Raw genomic sequence first — 21,841 nt, 5'->3', positions numbered from 1 at the left:
GTCTACAAGTTATGAACTTGCTTCTCACAGAGTGCCAACTTGAATCAGTTTGGCAACAAATCATAGTTTTTATGTTTCATTGTATCTTGCTTTAATTTGTTAGGCAAGAGAACCGATAATTTTATTTTTTTTAGAATTTAACATTATAATATTTCTTAAAAAATATTTATACATCCTTATTAACAAGGAAAAAAAGTTTCTGACGTTACTTTAGATAACTTTGTCTAATGTTCATTAAAACAACGTCGTTTTGAGGTTGAAAAATAAAAAAATTAGAATGATAAAGACTATTATATCCCTGAAATAAATTAAAATTACAAAAATAACATGATTTCCGTCCCAAAACGACGTCGTTTCAATGAACATTAGATAAAGTTATCTAAAGTAACTTTAGAAAAAACAAACCCTATTAATAATTATACATCTATAAGTTATTGTTACTAAAATATCTAAACGATATTATTTTTACTAAAATTAGTTTCTGAATAAAAGTTTTGAAATATAAAATCCCTACTTAAAAATTCACTACTCAACAAAATTAAATTTGTAAAATCTAAACACACTAAATATTATAGATGAGCCGGAAAGCTTAATAGTTTTCCTTAATTAAGACGTCTTTATCTCTTTTGGTTTGATTCTTTCGTACTATGTCTCGTTGTCTCTTCTTTAAAAATCTCGCTTGCTATGTGAAAATGTGACTTAAAAAAGATTATCGAGGCGATTGTTATAATGTTTTCCTATTTATTTTTGCCTCCATCAGCAGTTAATTAATTAATTGGGATAAAAAAGGGCGATATCTATTGCTGTTAGTCTATTACTTTGCAAACCGACGACTATTAGAGTCTGTTTGTATCCTCTTATTTTTAAGCTAGAAGCTACTTATAAGCTAAAGCTAAAAAAAAGAGTTTAAAAAAAGAAGCTAGAAGCTGTTTGGAAATTATATAAAAGTTTTAGCTTAAAAATGACTTAAAATCACATATTTCAAGAAAATTATCTCTCTCTATCTTTATCACTCTTCATTTAAAAAAAAACACACAATTCAAGAAAAACAGATAAGAGATTAAAAAAAGCTCCTCCTAGGAGCTTTTAGTTTTCAGCTTTTTTCTTCATTATAAAAAAAAGAGCTTTTCGTTATAAGAGCTTTTCCCAAAACCTGTTTGGCCTAGCTTATACTTATAAGGAGCTTCTAGCTTTAAAAAAAGAGAATCCAAACAGGCACTTAGTATGACTGAAAAGGGTTTAGATGTCTTAAGCATGTATATGGTATAAACCAGATCTTATTTTCGGAGATTAGTCTCTTACTTAAAGAATGTTAGTCAAAACTAAAATAAATAAATAAAATTAATGGCATATTTCCTAGGGTGATTGACTATTGTGCCCCTGTATTTAATTTTTTATTATCACTTTGACCCTTTTAAACTATTTATTAATTATAACTTTTTATTAAAACTTATATATAAATCTGCTTTTGTTTGACCAAGTTGACCATCAATTAAGTAACTCAAGCAAGTGGACAACTCAAAATTGGATCCACAAATTTTTTTATTCAAATTAAGTTCTAATGCCTTGTACATGTATAAATAGACTTGGGATAAGTATTTGCTGGTCCTTTACAATGAGGGCAGTCTCCATTCAATTTAAGGTGTCAAAACATGATTTTATATTGATTGTCAATATGACTTGTAAATTTTGGTTCATTTTTTTTATTAATCCATGCTTATTATATCATGTAGACACATATTTGGACTTCATATATGGGTTCAAGGATTCAAAATAATTGAGGACAATTTCCTTCAAGCTCTTTATACCCTAAATTAAATTTACTAAACTAAGCTTTATGTTCATGTGACAGTAATTGCTTTTAAAAATTTGTGCTCATTTACTTTGTCATTCTCAAAACCCATGAAAGAAGTATTTTCAAATCCCCTCCGGGTATTTGTCATGGCTTAGATAACAAAGTTACATGAAACAAATAAAAAACACCTTGAGTAGGATCACCGAACCAAAAGTTATACTCTTTAAAAATTTACATAATTTTAGGATATAAAGAGTTTGGATAGAGATTGTCATCAATTGTTTTGGACCCAAAAACACTCATCACAAATCCAATTATATATACATGTATAAGACTTTAAAACTTGGTTTGAATAAAAAAAAAATGTGAATCCAAATTTGAGTTGTCCACTACATAAGTTACTCAAGTAACTGGTGTGAGTAACTGACGGTCATCGTGATCAAATAGGGTTAATTAATATATAATTTGGAAAAAGAGATAAAAGTGATAATTTTTTTAAAAAGAAGGCCTGGCAAAAGGATCATTGACCCTATTTCCTGTGTTCTGTGTACATATAACATGTACAGGAATACCTATGGGGAGTGTTTATTAGGTATTACTAGGTTTTCTTTACTGTGATTGTCCACACAAAAAATAAAATTGCAAAACAACTAAGCTTCAATACCCATGTTATCCGAAAAAATAAATAAATAAAGCCCCAGCCTCTGCAACTGCTAGTGTTGGCCAGAATTTGTCCTCATTATTACTGGCAAAAACCAACCAGAGGAGACCCTCAAGAGAGAAATAAATAATGGTGGAGAGAGCATTAGAGCAAGTACCTAGAACTGGAAGTGGAGAACAACTAATTAAGATCCATGGATCTTTCTGGGACAGCATCATCATATGCATAAAGAGTGTGTACATAAATTGCTCCATCGGCCCATCTACACGAATTGTCGACTTTTGTTTCTCTCTAGCTTTCATTTATAGTTCCCACTCCCAATATACGTACCGTATTTATTGCCGAGGCAAAATAAATCACCTTGTATACATTATTTTAGTTCGTAAAAATGTACGTGCGCTCGCTCTCATTGTGTATAGCATTTAATTTCATCTTAATTTTCATGCCAAGGTAGGTGATCATGGTTACTTGGCTTGAAGAACCACGGACTCTATTAGTCAGTTGTTGAGCCTTGATGCTAGTGACGAATAAATTTTTTCTGATAATCAAAACAAATATAATAATATGAAAATATTCATATTAACGATTAACCATGTAAATATAATAATTGTATGGATATCGTTAAAATTTTAACAATCCATATGCGAAACTACAGCACCACACTTGATCAATATAATAATCCAAAACAAAAAAGTAATATAGAATTATTATTCAAAATAATCAAATATATGAAATGATGGAACGTTAAAATATTCAAAATACAATAATATTAAATGTATATATTGTGGATATCAAATCTTGAATATTGACTCATACTTAAAAAAAGAGAGTAGGATATTACCAAAAAAAAAAAAAAAGAGAGAGTAGGAAATTAACGAAGTGGTCTGTAATTAACATACAACTACAAGTACATATCCTTGCAAGTTAACTTAAGCAGCGTTTGGTATGAGAGATATTTTTTTTTTATCGAGAAAAAATGATTATTGGAAATTTGGTAGGAATTTTTTTATCCCGGTAAGTTACGAAAAAATATTTGGTTGACCAAAATTTTGCCAGGAGAGTTGGATTAATTTTACTTATGCTATGTTTGATTGATGATAAAATATTGATGGGAATGTGAATCGAAATTATCAAAATACCCTTATGAAAAGTGAGTCATCATCAAACATTCCTTTTTTTTAGGGAAAAGTGAATCAGATGTTCCTTTTTCATAATCCAAGACTATGGAAAAAAAAATACCAAAGGCTGAGTGGGATAATTTTTTTCCTTTGTGTAGTTCAAAAGGGAAATACTTGAAAAAAAATTGCAAACATTTTGTTCACAATACTCATACCAAACATGGTAAATAAATATTTTTCACCCCACTTTTCCATCATTCCGTACCAAATACCTATACCAAACACCCCCTAGATGTAAAAAAGGAATTAAGATTTTAGGATTAATGGAAGCAACACACGATAATTGAAATTTTAAAAATAAATTACTCTTCTATGTCTTTTATTTTATTTTATTACAAAGATTAATAATCTATATATTATGAAAATCTTGATTAAGAAAACTCGAGATCTTCCAACAATAATTGTTTTTGTTTTTGGATTACATCTGGGTATCCCCACAGCCGATAGCCATGAGACTAATCCCTCGCCCCGGGTCAGCGCATAAAGCGGTAAAGAGCTGGCAACGGAATGCTTTCCATTCACAAGAGTTGGGGTCCGAACCCCCAACCACTTGCTTAAGGGACGAGATGCTGAGCCATCACGCCCACCTACGTGGTTTTCCAATAATAATTGTTAGTAATTCAATACACATATGTATCACCCAATAGTTTAAATTTCGTACATCAGATGTTAGAGAATAATATAAACTATTAAAAAAGCTCTCACCCAATAACTTAAACTTTTAGGCTGAATTGATTCTTTACAAAGTATGAAATCTTCAGTTATTACGAGGTCAAAAGTTCGATCCTCTTCACCCATCATTTTTACGTGAAATGAAATAACTATAAGGTAAACCAAAATTGGACCTGTTGTTAGTTATGATTTTTACCTAACTTAGCAATATACTCTATATGGTAATGGGTTGAATATAACTCAAATGGGCATGAAAAAGGCCTAATAATAGTCAGAATCAGCCCAAATTGGTGGCTAGTCCTCTAAATGTCAATGTAGCTAATTTTACTCATTATTCTTGACATGTTCATAAAAGGAAACAAAAGGCACTTGGATAATATTTTGGAAGTGAAAGGAGAGAACAATGACTCTTGGATTTTTTTTTTTAGTTTTTAGTTAGGAATTGTAAAATGTGAATCTCCGTTCTTGAGTTTTAGTAGGAGAGAAATTCCAAGTTTGAGTTTGAGTTTTGTATGTTTGAAGTAAGCACGAGATAGAAGATCTTCTTGAAGGGATTCAAGAATTTCAGAACTTCAAAGGCAGAATTTAGATTTCATCTTTTTGTTGTTAAGTCATTTAGATTTCATCATCTCATTCAAACATTGGTTTGTATCTTAACTTTCCCTCTACTGTTTTATGCATTTTGATATTGGTAAATAATGAACATATCTTTTGTCTTCGAGATTTTCTTTGTTAAAATTTCGGGCAACATGAATTTCTAAATTTCTTTCTCGTATATTGAATGTAGTGATGAGTACCTTTTAATCACATTACTTGCTGTGCATGTTTCTTGATTTTTAATTAGCATCGTCTTCTTGTTAAAACCTATGTGAATGGGTTTTTAACACTTCTTTGCATGAAATCCGATTGGGAAATCAGGTCTTGTGGTATTTTGTTAATTGAACACTTCAAGATTAGGGATAATCTGGAGTAGAAATTGGGGTTACGTCGTAAATGAATTAGATTCAAGAGTAAAGTATTTTTTGGGTCCTTAACAAAAATCACGGGGTCTAATTTAATCCCTTAGAAAAAATTGACTCGTGGTCCCTCTGAAATTCAAAGAAGACCGACATTAGTCTAACATGGGTCTATTTTGAGTTTTAGAGGGACCATGAGTCGATATTTTTTTTATATGAGATTAAATTGGGCTCGTGATTTTTGTTGATGACTCAAAAGATACTTTTTTCTAGATTCAAGATTAAGGGATTAATTTGATTTATTTCATTACTGGGTTTGGAAAATTCAATTAAGTGCTCCAACACTCAATTTCGGTCAAGTTAGGTGCTACAGGATTTAAAATGCAGAGATGCAAAATTTAAGGGAAAATCATGAAATTTGATATTCGAGTACTTTATAATTGAATCTTAATTGTTTGTAAGTGAGTAGAGTCATTTCTTTGATACAAATTTGAGCAATTTAATTGCTAAATTTTGTCATTAGTAAGTTGATTACTTGCAGTTCAAGAAACTAGGACAGATTAGATAAAGGAAACTAAAAAATCCCTGTTCTCATATACTATTGTATTTGTCAGCACAAGACTTAGCAATTTTTCTGTTTGAGAAATTTTAAGACCGACTCATGTGCAATATTCACGCTTCAAGTCCAAAAGACTTTTGCGTGAAATGGTATATTAGAGAATAAAATAAATCATTAGATTACCAAATAAATATAAATCAATAAAAAGACTCTCATCTAACATAATTTATTTGAATTGGTTCTTTACATCAGAATTTAAAAGTACTAGTAGTCGTCAGGGACAGATCAAGAAAATACAAGATCTTCCAATAACAATTGTTAGTCGTTCAATACAAATACGTAGCGCTAGAACCCAATAAGTTAAATCTCGTTTCAGAATTCAGATGTACGTACTTGACTTCTTTACATGAGTTCTTAACTTATTTTCGTTACAATATCTTTAAAAAGGTCGAAAGTAAGTAATAATGAATAAAAAACAGCAAAGACATAAATCTGTATATGTGCTTCTGTTTGCTTATGTATGTGATAATGTGAATATATATTAGTTACATGTTCTTCATATAACTATGAGGGTTCAATTGCATTGTCTTTAATTGTGTTAATACAAAGTAAATACCACCTTGCCAATAAAAAGCTGACATTTATAAGCTTGCATGTGAACTCCTCAAAGTTTAACAGGTAATGTATGTATAAATTCACATATCTTATACATGCGTTAGAATGTACGCAAATGCTTTTAGTGAAAAAATTACGCCAAATTCCTTAAGAATGTTAAGTCAAATTGCATATTTAAAATCATATTGATTCTCCCAATTCTTATAATGTCTTGCAGGAATTTAGGGATTTAGTGAAAATATGTGTCAAGTTAGTAAAATTATGGTGAGAGAACTTAAAACCTTGCTGTGTTATTTATTTTTATTTTTGATTGCTCCACTGGTTTTCGACTATGTCCAGTTCGACCTGGGTAGGTTACCTAGCATTAGCAGGTGAGTCTCCCAGCGAGGATTTTCTGCATACACAAGGTCTCGAACTCGAGTCCTTGCTTAAGCGAACCCAAGTACCTTACCACTTGAGCCAACCCCCTTTGGTTTGCCGTGTTATTTTGATTTTTGAGTATAACTCTTTGCTACAGTTCTTGTATTGAGGTGATCTTAGTGTTTACCGTAAGCCCAGATAAAGTAATGCTAGAGGGAAGATAGATTCACAATCCACAACTTGATCAGTACTATGTGTGTCTTTGGCACCTAATGGAGAATGATCATGTAAGCCCAACAGAGGGAAGGGTTGGAATGGAAGCAAAAGCAAGTCTTCGTGCTTCTTTCTGTCTTCCAATTGTGAGCCCAATAATATTCAATTCTTCTATGGTAGCCCATACTGACAAAAAGTTCATTTGGCAGAAGCTCATTTTCCTGGCTGATCGACGCAATAAGAAATAATTTGTCAAATTTCAAGTGATCGAATGTCAATTGATAACATTCTGAAAATTATTCAATTTTCAAGAGTTGACAAACGCCCTTTAATTATTGATTTTTCTTATGCTACAATAGTGTAATTTTATAAAAATAAAATAAAATAAAAAAAAACTTACCTACAAAAGTATGTCATAGTCAAGAGCTCTTTGATATTGTTATATATTGAGGTTGGGGCCTTATAACTTCAACTTTTTGCTACAGGCAGTTCTCTGCTTTGACAAAAGTTCCGTTTTGTATTTTTCTCTAGAATGGAATTAGCATATCCATATAGGAAAAATATTTGTCTTTTTTTTTTTTTTTTGTATTCACATAAATAAAAATAAAAGTGAGTTGATTCCGTTAAGTTTTTTCCTTTTTTCTTTATAACAGAATCCACTTGTGGGCGAAGAAAACTTTCTATTCCTATCCACAAAGATAATAAGTTGGTTCCTTTTAATTTACGAAAAGAAAAAACCACATGAAGATGTCAAGCAACTTAGTTAATACACTATTACTCATGAAATTCTGATATCGTCAGTGAGAGCGGTTTCTCAAGAGCGTATTTGGATCCCCCTTAATTAATTGTGGTGTTCATTTGTTCAATAGCTTAAGCTTTTGGGTTGAATTGCTTCTTTACATGGTATCAAAGCCTCGTGTCCCGGATTCGATCTTCGCCGCCCCCCACTTTGTGGAGTTTCTTTGTTCGCACAGGTAGGTAGGCCTGTGCATTGTCCACTCTTCAAGCCTGGTGAGGCTCTTGTGTGAGGGGGCGTATTGAGATATATAAAACCATAGCTTCACCCAATAGCTTAAGTTTTTGAGTTGAATTGGTTCTTCGCGTCATTGTTGGCTTGAGCGATGATAATGCAGTAGGTACACCAGGAACCACTTATCTATGGCAGAATGACAGAACAATCACTTTTATTTAGTTAATAATAACATGGTTTCATGGATCCCAGTTCACAGATAAATCGCCTTTGGTTGGCTCAAGTCAACAATTAAAACAGAATTAGAGACATTTGAATACACTATTTATTTAAATAATCAGTATACAATAAGAATAACTTTTATTTAATTGTTTCCATTATTTCATCGATCCCAGTTTATAGAAATTGCCTTTCGTTGCCTCGGCAGTGGGAACAGAAAAAGAAAGTAGCGACATTTGAAAGCACAACATTCTTTATTTTCTAATATGGCAACTCAAAGACTTCCTTCCCCACCTTTGTCCCTTCTTGACTAAAGACTTTTTCAAGAAACTCAGAGAAGCGATACTTTCTGTACCTGGGAGGGTGTTCCTCATCTATTAAGTCATCAATGGGGCCAATTACGGTGTCCATGTTAGGTCCATAAAACATTGCCATCGACACACGTGGAAGCACTTTGTTAGTAACGGCCCTGTGATGCACACTTTTGAATCTTCCATTGCTGAGAACCTACATATAAATCCACGCCATCAGTTTTAATCATTTAGTTGTGAAATAATGTGTGTGGGTACCATTGTTTTTTAATGTGTACGACCATTGTTTTTTAACTATAGTTGATGTTATACGCTTTTAATGATACAGAGAATCTCTAGGAAAAGCACACCAGTGATACCTCAATTTGATCTCCTAAATTGATCACAAATGAATTGGGAATAGCTGGTACAGCAACCCATTTCCCATCTTTGATAACTTGGAGACCAGAAACTTGTGATTGCAAAAGGACTGTGAGAGCATTAATATCAGTATGTTCATGGAGACCCAAGGTCAGCTCTGGGTCTGGACATGGTGGATAGAAATTTCCATGTGCTCTTACTCTTGGTTGGTCACCCAGTATCTTCAGCAAGTAATCCTCCTCTATACCAAGTCCCATTGATATCAAACTCAGAAGCCTTCTAATCAATGAACCAATCTCCCTTGCATAATCGGTGAAAGCCTCTCTGTGATGAACAAAGATATTACAATTATGGGTCATTACTCATAACAACACACAAACTAAAATAGCTTATCATAAAGTGCAACTAATTCTGGAAGGGATAGAGTCAAAGGGAAAATTCCTCACCTATATTGGGTTGCAATTTTTTGTGGCAAAAGATGAATGACATCATCAATAGGATCCCAGGGATGACAGAAACTTTCACTCCACATCTTCACCTTTCCTCCACCCTCCACCTGAAGGAAGTAATTGGTGAGTCTTATATTCTTGGTAAGATCTGTTGTGGAGAGGTGTTCTTTTTGCTCTGTAGGCAAATTAAAAAAGTCAGTCATTGCAGTCATCATTTTATTGCAAACTTGCTCAGGAACTCCATGATTCACAATCTGAAAGAACCCATATTCCTCACAAGCTTGTGATATCTTCTGAACCAACAAGGAGGATGAAGGGCTGTCATCATAACAACTATGATCACTCAAATCAATTATGGGAATTGAGGCTAGAGATGTAACCTCTGAAAGTTTTGGTCTTTGGTTCTCTGGGAGGATAAATTTAGGAGATAAGGAAAGGGAAGCAGACTCGTTGACTAACTGATAGGAACTCATCTTGCCAGACAAATTTGAGATTCAGAAGTGGATTCAACCAACAAAGGAATAATTATACACAAAATATACAACCAGTACTTATACTAACAACATCATGTTTTTATTGTAATTACCAAATTAGCCCCTGCGGCTGCTACTGTTTGTCAAATTGTTCCCTCACTGATATATCATTTAAAGTTTAAACCCACGGACCTTGAAAGAGTATATTCCGTAAATCATTCTACTCATTTCGTTAACTAATGTCTGTTAACGGTAAGATACTGTGTAGGAGAATTTTTCCCTCCTTATCCAAAATTGCCATCTTCATCCATCGTATCCCCATTCATTCATAAGAAACATAAAAACCTTTAGCTATAAAATTCACTTATACATACACTCATAGGGGCTGCCTTGCAAGCGGTCAAAGATGACTATGAGCTGGAAGCATTGCCGCCAACTACGACCGCAATCAAATTTTAATCGCACCCAAATTAAAATATGCAAAGTCAAAGCAAGTTGAAATGGAAGTCTACATAGTAAATAATATTGGAAGAGAAAAAAAAAAGTAATAGTCACGTGCAGGACGAACTACCAAAATTAACCAAAAGGGAAAGAGAATTATTCAGTGTGGATTCTGCACTCTTTCTATTTTTTTTTAATTATGATTTTATTTTTGTAATAATAGAGATATTATTTGGGGTAGAAAATAATATTATGTGATAGTCGTTGGTTTAATTTTAATTCAATAATAAAAAAATAATTATAAATATAATTTCTCCCTTATTCAAATTATACACCTACTTTTTTAATACTAGATCCCTCTCTTGGTTATTAGGAGGTTTATGTTAAAATTTCAAGAATTTTTATCTGGATATAAATATCAAGAATTATTTTATCGCATAGTCAAAATCATTGTTAAGATTGTTCAATTAAAACAAAATTAGAATTAAAAAAATATGGTAATTTTTTTTTTTGTCAATCAGATTGAGTTGATAGTTAATAGTTTAAAGTGTGCTGTCAATGATTGAGTCTGTAGTTATTTATTTTATAACCGTTGATTTAATTTTAATCCAACGATTTAAAAAAACGATTGTAAGAAAAAATAAATTGTAAATATAACTTTAATAGAGTGTTTTGTAATTTGTGAGGGTAAATAATGTAAGCCACGTCCAAAAAGAAAAAGAAAAAGAAAAACCTCGCATTGAGATGTTAACAGAAGCGTGTTCATTACAGTATCTACAAGTAAAGAGTCCAAAAGCTCTATCACCAACAGTACATCCCACAAAATTATGACACCAGTATCTACGTAGAGAAACACGAGAGTCCCGGAGATACTTACTTATATCACAGCTGTTGTTCCAACCAAGGGTCTCTAGGAGCTTTTCTAGAGCCAAAATATTCTGCCACACTTTCAGAAACACCGGCAACATTGCTTAACAATGAGGTTCCCCACGCCAGCCATCCTCCTGTCTGTGGTTGCTGATTTTTTGCTTGAACCATGTTTTTCTGTTGTTCTTCTTCAATGAGCTCAAGCCACCGCTTGGCCATGAACTCCTTCACAGCCTCAACTCCTTGATTTACAACCTCTAACGGTGGAACTATGATTGGATTCTGCTCCAGGTTGAGCTTTGTTAACTTTTCAAGCCTACTTATCGTGTAAGGAAGAGCTCGGATCTGGTTGTTGCTGATGTCAAGCTCCCTTAAGTTAATCAGATCACCAACTGTTTCAGGAAGCCCTTTCATATCACTGAAATTACTGCTAAGGTTCAGATATTCGAGATTTGTTAGTTTCCCAATGGATTGAGGTAGGCCATGAAGCTCATTGAAATGAACATCAAGATATCTGAGGGATTTCATTTCTCCAATGGATGAGGGAAGCAATCGTATCTTATTCAACTGGATCAAGAGCTTCTCAAGGTTAACAAGTCCATATCCCATGTTTGTTGGCAGACACATTAAGTTGTTAAAGCTCGCATCTAGTTCAACTAGTGACCTACAGTTGCATTATAGATAAACTTAAGAGAAGCAGAAAATAGAGGAAACAAATGCGCTGCCAATATCAAGTATGCAGGAAACTTTGTTTATAAAACAAACTAGAAGCACACCTGCAAAGAGCAATGGATTCAGGAAGAGCAGTTAGCTTGTTCCCTGACAGATTAAGTGTCTTTAGATTAACCAGCAATCCTATGGAGTCTGGTAGGGACTCCAAAAGATTAGACGAAATGTCAAGCTCCACAAGATTTTGTAGTCTTGCTATTGAATCAGGAATCACCTGTTTTGGGAGCATGGAAACATCCAAAATTGTAAGCTACAATCAATAATGCTATAATCTTTATCATATCTGCCCAATAATAATTGATCCAGTCTACTTTCACTCTTTCTTTCTAATTCATAAATGGAAGTGTATTAAAGAACGATAAAAATGCAGAGAGTATTTTTTTCACTTGGATCTGTCTTGAACAGGTAAGTGACTGTAATCAAGGAGATGCACATAGTTATCCATATATGATTGACTAAATCAGTTTGCTGTTATATATCCTAAATGAGAATATGGAGAATTCGCATTTCAAATATGTTATTTCACTTCAAATGAATATATGGATTTAAATTACACTACGTAGTATTTTTAAGTGCACACACTACACTCCTTCAATTCACATGAACGCCTCACTAAAAGCATAAGTACATGTTCCCTAGTCACATACCTAAGTGTAAAAGAACTGCTGTTAAAATGGTAACTCCACACAACCATAAAACTTAACCTACAAACTTCATCATCGTGATTGAATCATATGTGCCTTAATCCTCTAGAACATGAAAACTACAGGTTCGTCAACAAACACTAAGCCACCGACCTACTGCAAGACAAGACATAGTTGGACAATTACATAAACACCATCCGCATTGTTTTGGTTATTTCATTCTAATTATTTGGTCGGGTATGACTCTACACAAACCTTTACTTCTTTTCTCTCCCTACTTCTCCCATAAATGTTTCTATTTTTGGCATTCATCAATTAACAAAATTATCATAGCACATCATCACACCCATATACGTACCCATAAGGTTTTGCTTTGAACAATCACACACAAAAAGATAGACAGAAGACCATACATACCTCTAACTGATTGCGAGATAAATTAAGCACAAGTAGCCCACGAATCTTTCCAAACGCCTCGGGAAGAATCCTTAACTGACGCCCAGAAAGATCAACCCTTTCCACTTCCTCACTATGTGCTTTCCTCAATATTGCAACAACTTGTTCATCCACCATCTCATCAACCCCTTCCACCAATTGCGCCACACACGACCCATAAACCTCGACCAACCTCTCCTCTGCAGCCCTCAGCTGCTTGACACACTCCTCGTGCATCTCCTCCATCCTCACCAGGGCCTGATACACCTGCACCTCGTTCTCCGCCGTCTTTTTCAGCTCCTCCGCCACATGGGGTTCGGCTCCTTCGAGATTCTTAAGGAGCCTGGACTGGGTTTCAGCGATCTTGGCCCGAGAACCAGCAACTGCAGAAGGGTCTGGTCGAGGACCGAGGGTTCGAAGAAGGGACAGTGTGTAAGTGATGTTAAGTTCATTGAAGAGTTGGATCAGTGAGGGTAAGACTTTGGGGTGGTTCAAATGAGGCAACTGGGTCAGCAGAGATTGCTGCAGTTCCCTGGGTAGAGGTGAATAGCTGTGGGGATCTACCTGGTTTAATAGGTAGCAGAGAATGGGAAAATCGTTGGGGTTGGGATCCATTTTCTGCAGGAAAGAGGAAGAAAAGTGAAGTACGGAGAGAAAGAAAGGAGGAAGCTTGGGGAGAGAAAAAGGGAGAAAACTGAGACAGAAAATTGGGAAAAGAAACGAGACTAGAGAAAAACAGGGGAAGTGGGTTCTCTGTTTTTGCTCTTTTCCGCTGTTGACTGTTGTTTTGGTCGAGTGGGGTGAACAGTATTTTTAAAACCGGATAGACCGGTTGAAGTGTGGTATTCTAATTATGAGTTTAGTGTGTGTGTTTTTAAAAGACGTAAATTGTGTTCTTTTTTAATTTTTTATTCTATGTACTTTTAGTAGTATATAGTTATAACATGATTTTTTTCATCATGTTATAACTATGCAGAGTAAAAAAATTAAAAGAACACAACTTACATTCTTCTAAAACACAAATAATTTCCCTTATAACTATTATGTGGAATATATAGTTATAACATTAAAATTAGAAGTGTACGTCAACCAATTCAAACTGCGATAACTGAACTACAAAATCGATAACAGAAAATCGAAAAATAAAAATTTGAATTTTTTTTCATATTTTAATTGGATTGAATTGGTTTTCGATTTGGTTTGTAAAAATCGATCTAATGTATTATATATTTATTATTTTCTAAATAATGACTTGTAATTTTGTTGTTTTGTACATTTGGAATCTTGGATGTTATTGATAGCAAACTATCTTGTTTTTGTTTTTTTATTGTCTATTGATCTATTTTACCTCTTCATGTGTTTTAAGACTTGAATGCTAATATGGCGAGTGTGGGAAGATCTTGTGTTTTAGTTTGTAATTCGTAGCTTTTTTCCGTTTTTGTTTTTGGTTTTTTGGGGGGCTTAGTCCTCCTTTTCTTTACCAAAAAAAAAAAAGACTTTAATTTTATAGTGGTTTATAACTTTGAATAGCTTTATTTTGATATAGCTAGTACTTTGTATGACTAAAATTTTAGAACTTTCGAAAAATCAAAAATCGATCGGATCCAAATTGAATAAAATTTGATGGATTTTAAAAAAATTCCAAACCGAATGGATGATTAAATTATCAAACCGAAGAGATTGGATCGAATTTTTTGCCTCAAAATTGATCCAATCCAGACTGCGAACACCATTAATTAAAGTTTTCTTTCTTTCTATTCGAAAGCTTATTGGCTGAAGTGAAGAGAGAAAAAATAATAATTTTAATAGTATAACTATTATAATTATAAGGGAAAACTATTTTTGCAGTTGTGACAGATAGAGGTGAATCTGGGTCGGGCCGACCTACAGGGGCCTACGTCAGGCCAGACCTGACCTAATATATTTCGTAAAATAGACCGGGCTTGGACCTTGAAAAAGTTTGTTTAATAAAAAGGTCGTAGGCCCACTTTCACAAGGCCTGGCCTATAAGCCTACAGTCCAGCCTATATTGTACTATTTATTTTATATAAAATAAAATAGAATAAGTATGTCTCGAAAAAAAAACAAAAGATATAAATTCAATCAATTGCAGTTATTTATAACTTAATTATATTCGATTATATTTTAATAGAAAACTGACTTTGTTTTTTATGTAGAAGGAGCCAACATCTCAGCATATTAGATTGTGTATATGAATATATTAAAAGATTTTTTTGGAGAGGTTATACTTACTATAAATATCATGATGTGTTTGTTGGATTCATGTAGTTATTTTAATTTACATAGTCTGGATTTGTTTGTTGGATATGATGAAATATATGTTTTTTGTTTGAACATTTTGCTTTTGAAAGTGACTTAAATGCATATTTTATGAGTTTTGTTGTGATTCATGATTCTGTTTTGACGTTGAAATTATGATTTTTGGTATAGCAACATAATTTGAGTATTTTGTAAAGTTTGATTCATGATTCTGCTTTGAAGTAAAAAATTAACAGGCTAACAGGCTAAGCTAGACCATTTATTTTTTTATAAATAGGTCAAGCCAGATCAACAGTTAGACTCATACTAAGTTTGGGTCAGATCAAATTAAATTCTTTTTGTGTAAGCTTGAACTTTTCGAGATAAAGCTTGACCTAACCCAACTTACTTTCACTCCTAGTGACACACAAACTATTTCTGCCACCGTCATAAAAAAGGAGTTTTTCTCTCTTTCATTTTTTGTGTCATGTGACATAAATTATTCATGCCACAACTGCACAAATAATGTTTTCTGGAGAAATAATTTTCTGTACTTATAATACCACATTTGCACTATTATCAAAGTTTTATTCCCAGTTAAGGGATTGGCTGTGTAGTGAGTCGGTATCAAACCAATCAATCGGCCATAAAACGGATTTAACCAATATCAAAGCCATACACGAAGGCGTTAAACTAATGACCTATTGATCCAATGTTTGGGTTTGATAACATTGGGAGTGACTGTGTAGCCGTCCTAATCTGACTTGGTCATTTTGGTTGGGGTGGCGTGTGCTTTGTCTAAATCGTTTTAATAGTTTTTTTTACTGTTCGTTAACATTCTAGGAGTTTCGAGGCCGAATTCTTTTATTTATTTCGTTTTGGGCTTGCCATTAAGTTTATAACTTCAGCCTTTCTATTCTTATATTGTGTACATTTACTTATTGTTTGTTGGTCTATGCATGCCAATTCATGAGTATTTTTTCTTTCCAGTTATTTGTCTGGTGTCACATGCCTAGTCAATAGTTTTATTAATAGAAGATATTCTTTGGCACAAATAATAAGTTTCTGGGGGTATTTGCACCTTCCTAAGCCCTAAGATTTAATATATGTAGGCTTGATAACTAAACAGACCAAGCACAATCAAGAAAACAAACTTTGTTTTGGACCAAACGGATAGAGCTTCTCTTCACGAAATGAGAAGATGAGCGTGTAGCGAACTTGTGTCCACTAAAAGCGTGACACGTCAGCAACTGAGTTCGCTACAATGCCCAGCAAACTTGCCCACGTGACATATTGAAAAATAACACAATTCGTGTGACATTTAGGTAAAAAACTTGATGAACAATGACATTTTGGTCAATGTTCCCTACTAATTTCATATTATATTGACACTGATTCCTCTCATATCTATGTAGCATAAGAGTTGCAGGCATAAGAACGTCCCCTTCTGTTTTCTGTCTATTTTTGGTCCCTGGCAATATCCACGAACCCCTTATTACCCTAGCAATAAAAAAGGGACATAGTGGTCCCTTAAATTACAAAAAAACAGGCCAGGTTAACTGCTAAGGACGTAGCTCTGATTTTTATCAGAGAAGTGGTTCGTCTACACGACTTCCCTGCTTCTATAGTAAGTGATAGAGATAAAAATTTTCTAAATTCTTTTTGGACTGAACTTTTTAAGTGTTCTGACACTAAGCTCAAGTACAATACGACTTATCACCCTCAATCTAATGGTCAAACTGAGATGGTTAACCGTTGTTTGGAGACGTACTTGCGCTGTTTTTGCAGTCCAAAGCCAAAGACTTGGCCCCATTGGTTGCATTGGGCCGAGTTTTGGTACAATACTTCTTATAAAGATTCGACCAGAACTACTCCCTTTAAGGTGCTATGTGGTTGCGAGCCTCCCATTTTGTTGCATTCATTCTTTGCTAATTCCCCTGTTGAAGAAGTTCTAGGTTACTGGTTGATAGGGATGCTATTTTACACGATCTACAGCAACATTTATTGGTGGCCCAAAATCGAATGAAGCAGCAAGTGGACAAACACAGATGAGATGTGGAATTTCTGGTGGGTGAATCGGTTTATTTGAAATTGCACCCGTGTAGATTGAAGTTTTTAGCTAAAAAAATCAATGAAAAACTCAGCCCCGTTTTTATGGTCCATTTTCCGTAGTGCAACGTGTTGCAGTTGGAGTTACCACCTGAGAGTAAGGTTCACCCGGTGTTTCATGTGTCTCTTCTCAAAAAGGTTGTTTCACCGTCTACTTTTGTGCAACCTCTGCCCTGATGTTAACAGACGAGTTCGAGTTGCAAGTGCAACCGGAAGCTGTTTTGAGGTGGAGACAGAATGTGGTAGGCCGCACAGAGGTGCTGATCAAATGGTTACATTTACCATCCTTTTAAAATTCTTGGGAAGATTCAACTAGTCTCAATCAGAATTTTCCAGATTTTCACGTTTGGGACAAAGTGAAAGTTTTGGGGGAGAGTATTGATACTGTGGGACTCAAGGTTTACTCTAAGAAGGTCATAGAGGAACATTTGGAATAGCTGACTCAGCAGAGGAGGTTCTAGAAGGGAATTCTATTAGAATGGGGAATCGGGAAAGAGAGGAGAATGATAACGTGGCAAGAAAGGAGTTGGTTATTTGAAGCAAGGCAATGGTGAAGGAGAGGCGCTTGACAATCTGAACTTGGGACTTGGGAGAGAAATCAACACCTCTTTAATTGTGTTGAATTGTATTTTTCTTATTTCATTGTTGTCATAGTAGTTAATAGCCTTTAAATTCTAGTATTGTAATCTCAGACCATTAATATTCAGAAAACCCAGAAGTTGTTGCTTCTGGACCCAAAAAACTTGTTTTCTTTATTATTTTTCTGTCATTATCTGAACCAGTTGTATCACTCTAACATTAGAAATATCAAAGAACTTGATGTTAGAATTTTAATAGAAATATCAAAGCTCTGAACAAAGTAAATTTTCTGGTGTGTTGTTCTCTTTTGTTTCTTGTTTTTCTGCTGTATGTTTTTTGCTCTTCTAACTTTCCTGTTTAAGGTTTCCGGCCTCAAAATCGCAACAAGTGGATTATTTCCTTTCAAAAGTGGGGGTGATATACTGAAACTTTGATATCAAGTACCGAATTTTTTTATCTTTTACCCGGTTTTCTTATATTGATGTTTCCTTGTCATCAAAGAATAACATTACAATGTCAGTAGGATTACCTGTGACAGATCCATGAATTTGTCCCTTCTCCAAGCAGAGACCTCTTTCTTTTTTTCTTTTTTCTTTTTGGTAATAAGAGACCTCTTTCTTTATTCTCTCTTTTGTCTGATTAATCTTCTTATTCAATCTTTTATTGCAACAAATGTTCAATTATTCTAAATTTGTTACCCTTTTATCTTTCTTAAACACACATAATATAACTTAAAAAGAGATAGGAATAAAAGATCGCACATGGTGGGGTAGGATATTAGTAAACCGTGTTCCGGAATATAACAAAGATGAGCTCACTTTCATGCTTCGTTTGTCAATCCAAAATGGGGGTCATTCCAAAACTCACAGCGGAAGGAATCTACCCTTTGAATGTTACGTGAGTGGAGGTCCTTTTATTTCCAACACCAAATCAAATTTTTTGACCCGTTCTTTGAGGAAGGGATGACCCGGCCTATTTTTAGTCTTTTTTTCTCGTTCTTTTATGATACTTATTCTTCTTTTAAAAAGAAAAACATTTTCATTTTATGTTAGTTCTATTAATTTGAACCATATATTACATCTCATGAGTTCAAGTTATTTCAACATTCATGTGCCAGCTGTCCTGAGATACTTTTAATTTTCATTATGATGAGTCATTTAATGTCTTGCACGGAGTCTGGTCCCCCATGACATATGTTTCCACCTTCCAACATCGCATCGGTATCCCTATCTGGTGTTAATAGGAATCCAAGATATTATCCAGTGTTCATAATAGCACTTCATTTGAATCTGGCCCAAATCTCAGAACTGAACTTGAACCTCATTATTAGTAATTCAAAAGGAAAGAAACACGGAGAGACAGTTTATGTAGAGCAGAGGACACACAAAAAGTTAGTTAAAAAATAACATAATATGTAGGTTTTTTCATGGGGGCGAAAACAAAGCAAATGACTACTATAATATGATAACACAAATTATCTCTAATCTCCAAAGAAATGCATTTTCTAGATTAAAAAAAAGTATAAAATAACTGATAATGGAATAGGATTAAATATTTTTCAAAAAGGTGGAACATAGCCATGGATAAATTGCTAAGCAACACCAAAGAGTAACGAGTAATGACAGCTACATAGCTATTAAAGAATAAAGCATCACTTTGTGAGGAATAAGAGACCAAATTTATGTCTGGGTAGAAAACTTACAATGGAAGCCTGCCAAATGGCATCTGTGTTGAGTAAGATTTTTCATTCTTCTGGTTAAACCTGCAATCAAAAATGTCAAACTATTAATCAATCCAGATAGAAACTCTTAAATGAAATAAAATAAAATAAAATCTGTAAAAACCGAAAGAAATTTAACGCGGGGGGGGGGTGACAAGGAAAGAGGACGGGGGCGTTAGCCATAGCACAAAAAGAACAGGTCCACAATGAAATTATGGAGTCAGAACAATTTGGCTATGGAATTTATCCTACAGAAAAAAGAAAAAAAATCACGACGAAGACACAGAAAAGAAAAGGACGAACGAACGAACGAACTCACCATCATTACAAAAATGGAGCCAACAACGAAATTGGTGTGAAATTCATTAATGGGCAAGCAAGGATCACAAGCTAAAACCGCAATTCATCTTACGATTTTACAGTCCCATTTTACATCACACATATATCCAGGGCTTTTCCTTTCTCTCTCTCTTTTCTCGATATATATATATATATATATATATATATATATATATATATTGTCGTAAAATTCCTTTTGTTTTCTCTTTTTAATAAAAGCTGCCTCTTAGTTCCATTCCATCATCCGTGGACGAAATCAAACGAGTCTAGCGCTATTGCCAGTGGTTGCCGTTATGGATCAGATAAACGTTTCCAGTGTTCCCCTGAGCGTGGTAACCGTAGCGTGGCAGAGGAATATTCCTCACAGAAGATTTCTCCACGCCGACCGGATACGCCGTCATCGGCGACATCTGATGGACGCAGCGGTCGACCACAGGCGCCGCCGCGGCGATAGAGCTCCGGCCAGAACAGAAACCAGAACCGCCACCGGTAGGGCTTTGACACGACGATGAAGACGACGACGACGCGGAGGAGGAAGAGGAGGAGGAGGCTGATTTTGACAGAGACATCGACGGATGTGCGGAAAGTTTGTTCAAAGATCTCGGCGGCGAAAGGAAGGCTCTGATCTTCAACGGCGGCGACATCACGCGATCGTATTCCTCGATGAGATTGGCGAGATCCTCGTCGGAGGTTATGGAAACCAGAGCGTCAAGGTCTTCGGCGGGCAATTGGCATCGAAGGTGCCTAACGGAGGAGCCACACAGCTCTTCCAGCTTCGATAGCAGTTCTGTAATAAACACGATTACGGTTATTATGATTTGCAAGCGCAATTTCACTCTCGATGACTGAAAATTGGAACTGTCAAAAAATCTATAGAGAGATAGAGGACTGACCGGAAAATTGAATGGTGCGATCGACGGCGAGGACACGGGTCTGGCCACCGAGGTAGCGGAGCTTGCCGTCGGGGTAGCGGGGGAGGATTTTACCGCGGTAGCTGCAGAGGAATTTGATGGTGGATTTGGGAGCGTCAGAAGCGGATTGGGAGGATCCGAGTATGATGGGCTCGGGTTCAGGTTTGGATTCGGGTTGAATGTTGTCCATTTTCTGGTTTAATGAGAAAATAGGAAAGAGAGTTTGAAGAAAGTGAAGGTGCTTTGGACTTTGGAGTAGCGCCTTCAACCCTATCTGTGCTGGTATTTGTCCCTTATTTATAGGGATTTTTCTCCCTCGAGGAGGGTACGCTACAATATTGGGTCACTCGCTTAATTTTAAGACGGGTTTAGTGTGTGTCATTTAAAATGATATAAGTTGTATTTTTTTAGTGACTTACACAGAATATGACCAGTCATACTCTGTATAATTCTAAAAAGTTATTTTTTTTTTCACTTTACACGTCAGCGATGTGACTGATCATACTTTGTGTAAATTATCACACAACTTATGTCCTTTTAAATGATATTTCTTTTTCTCTTTGAAAATAAAAGAACAAAAAGCAAACTACTTTCAAATATGATTTACAATCATATAATAAAGGGATAAATATTTATCATGTCGTAGAAATTAATTTTATTTTTTATACACATATAAAAATACATGGGTCATATGGAGCTATATGAAGAAAAAAAAGAGAAAAAATATAAATTCTTACATATTTTTATGTACGTAGGAGATAAGATTATCTTCTATAACATGAGAAATATTTTTTCTATAATTAATAAAGGAAAAATGATTTCTACTTTAGTGGCAGGACAAATTCTTTGCCCCAATCAAACAAAATAATAGAGAGAAAGCAAACGGAAAGAGAGAGCATGAACGAGAAGATAATTTCAACGCATTGGTCAAACTCAAGAGACAGGGATGAAAAAATGCTAATGTGTGAGGGCTAATACAGATATGTTGAGAGTTTTTGCTTAATAAGACATCAAGTT

At 34.6% G+C, this 21,841-nt stretch overlaps 3 protein-coding genes across 3 annotated transcripts; all 3 read right to left on the bottom strand.

Moving 5' to 3' along the window:
- Positions 1 to 8,321: 8,321 nt before the first annotated feature.
- On the bottom strand, positions 8,322 to 10,066 carry LOC133315182 (protein DMR6-LIKE OXYGENASE 1-like). The gene is made up of 3 exons (XM_061516755.1): positions 9,316 to 10,066; positions 8,869 to 9,193; positions 8,322 to 8,705 (listed from the first exon to the last, which is right to left on the bottom strand). Exons 1-3 carry the CDS (start codon positions 9,789 to 9,791, stop codon positions 8,460 to 8,462), a joined length of 1,047 nt encoding a protein of 348 aa, XP_061372739.1. The 5' UTR covers positions 9,792 to 10,066; the 3' UTR covers positions 8,322 to 8,459.
- LOC133315180 (plant intracellular Ras-group-related LRR protein 3) lies at positions 9,355 to 13,764 on the bottom strand. Its single transcript, XM_061516754.1, has 4 exons — positions 12,890 to 13,764; positions 11,876 to 12,042; positions 11,110 to 11,763; positions 9,355 to 9,493 (listed from the first exon to the last, which is right to left on the bottom strand). Exons 1-3 carry the CDS (start codon positions 13,520 to 13,522, stop codon positions 11,115 to 11,117), a joined length of 1,449 nt encoding a protein of 482 aa, XP_061372738.1. The 5' UTR covers positions 13,523 to 13,764; the 3' UTR covers positions 9,355 to 9,493; positions 11,110 to 11,114.
- A 2,926-nt stretch (positions 13,765 to 16,690) lies between these two features.
- Positions 16,691 to 21,084, bottom strand: LOC133315183 (protein PAL OF QUIRKY-like). Its single transcript, XM_061516756.1, has 3 exons — positions 20,807 to 21,084; positions 19,894 to 20,700; positions 16,691 to 19,616 (listed from the first exon to the last, which is right to left on the bottom strand). The coding sequence occupies exons 1-2, from the start codon at positions 21,012 to 21,014 to the stop codon at positions 20,186 to 20,188; spliced, it is 723 nt and encodes a 240-aa protein (XP_061372740.1). The 5' UTR covers positions 21,015 to 21,084; the 3' UTR covers positions 16,691 to 19,616; positions 19,894 to 20,185.
- Between the last annotated feature and the right edge of the window lie 757 nt (positions 21,085 to 21,841).

Source organism: Gastrolobium bilobum, unplaced genomic scaffold (genome assembly GCF_033153095.1).
Source record: "Gastrolobium bilobum isolate Gb01-03AN ecotype WA unplaced genomic scaffold, APGP_CSIRO_Gbil_v1 utg13952, whole genome shotgun sequence".
NCBI classification, from domain to species: Eukaryota; Viridiplantae; Streptophyta; class Magnoliopsida; order Fabales; family Fabaceae; genus Gastrolobium; species Gastrolobium bilobum.
This window is presented reverse-complemented; position numbering and strand designations above follow the sequence as displayed.

Coding starts and splice junctions, on each gene's coding strand:
- LOC133315182 (XM_061516755.1), bottom strand. CDS start 9,791: ATGAGTTCCTATCAGTTAGTCAACGAGTCTGCTTCCCTTTCCTTATCT. Junction 9,194..9,315: donor AAAATTGCAACCCAATATAG/GTGAGGAATTTT, acceptor TGTTCATCACAG/AGAGGCTTTCACCGATTATG. Junction 8,706..8,868: donor ATTTAGGAGATCAAATTGAG/GTATCACTGGTG, acceptor ATTTATATGTAG/GTTCTCAGCAATGGAAGATT.
- LOC133315180 (XM_061516754.1), bottom strand. CDS start 13,522: ATGGATCCCAACCCCAACGATTTTCCCATTCTCTGCTACCTATTAAAC. Junction 12,043..12,889: donor TATCTCGCAATCAGTTAGAG/GTATGTATGGTC, acceptor CTCCCAAAACAG/GTGATTCCTGATTCAATAGC. Junction 11,764..11,875: donor GAATCCATTGCTCTTTGCAG/GTGTGCTTCTAG, acceptor ATGCAACTGTAG/GTCACTAGTTGAACTAGATG.
- LOC133315183 (XM_061516756.1), bottom strand. CDS start 21,014: ATGGACAACATTCAACCCGAATCCAAACCTGAACCCGAGCCCATCATA. Junction 20,701..20,806: donor TCGCACCATTCAATTTTCCG/GTCAGTCCTCTA, acceptor TGTTTATTACAG/AACTGCTATCGAAGCTGGAA.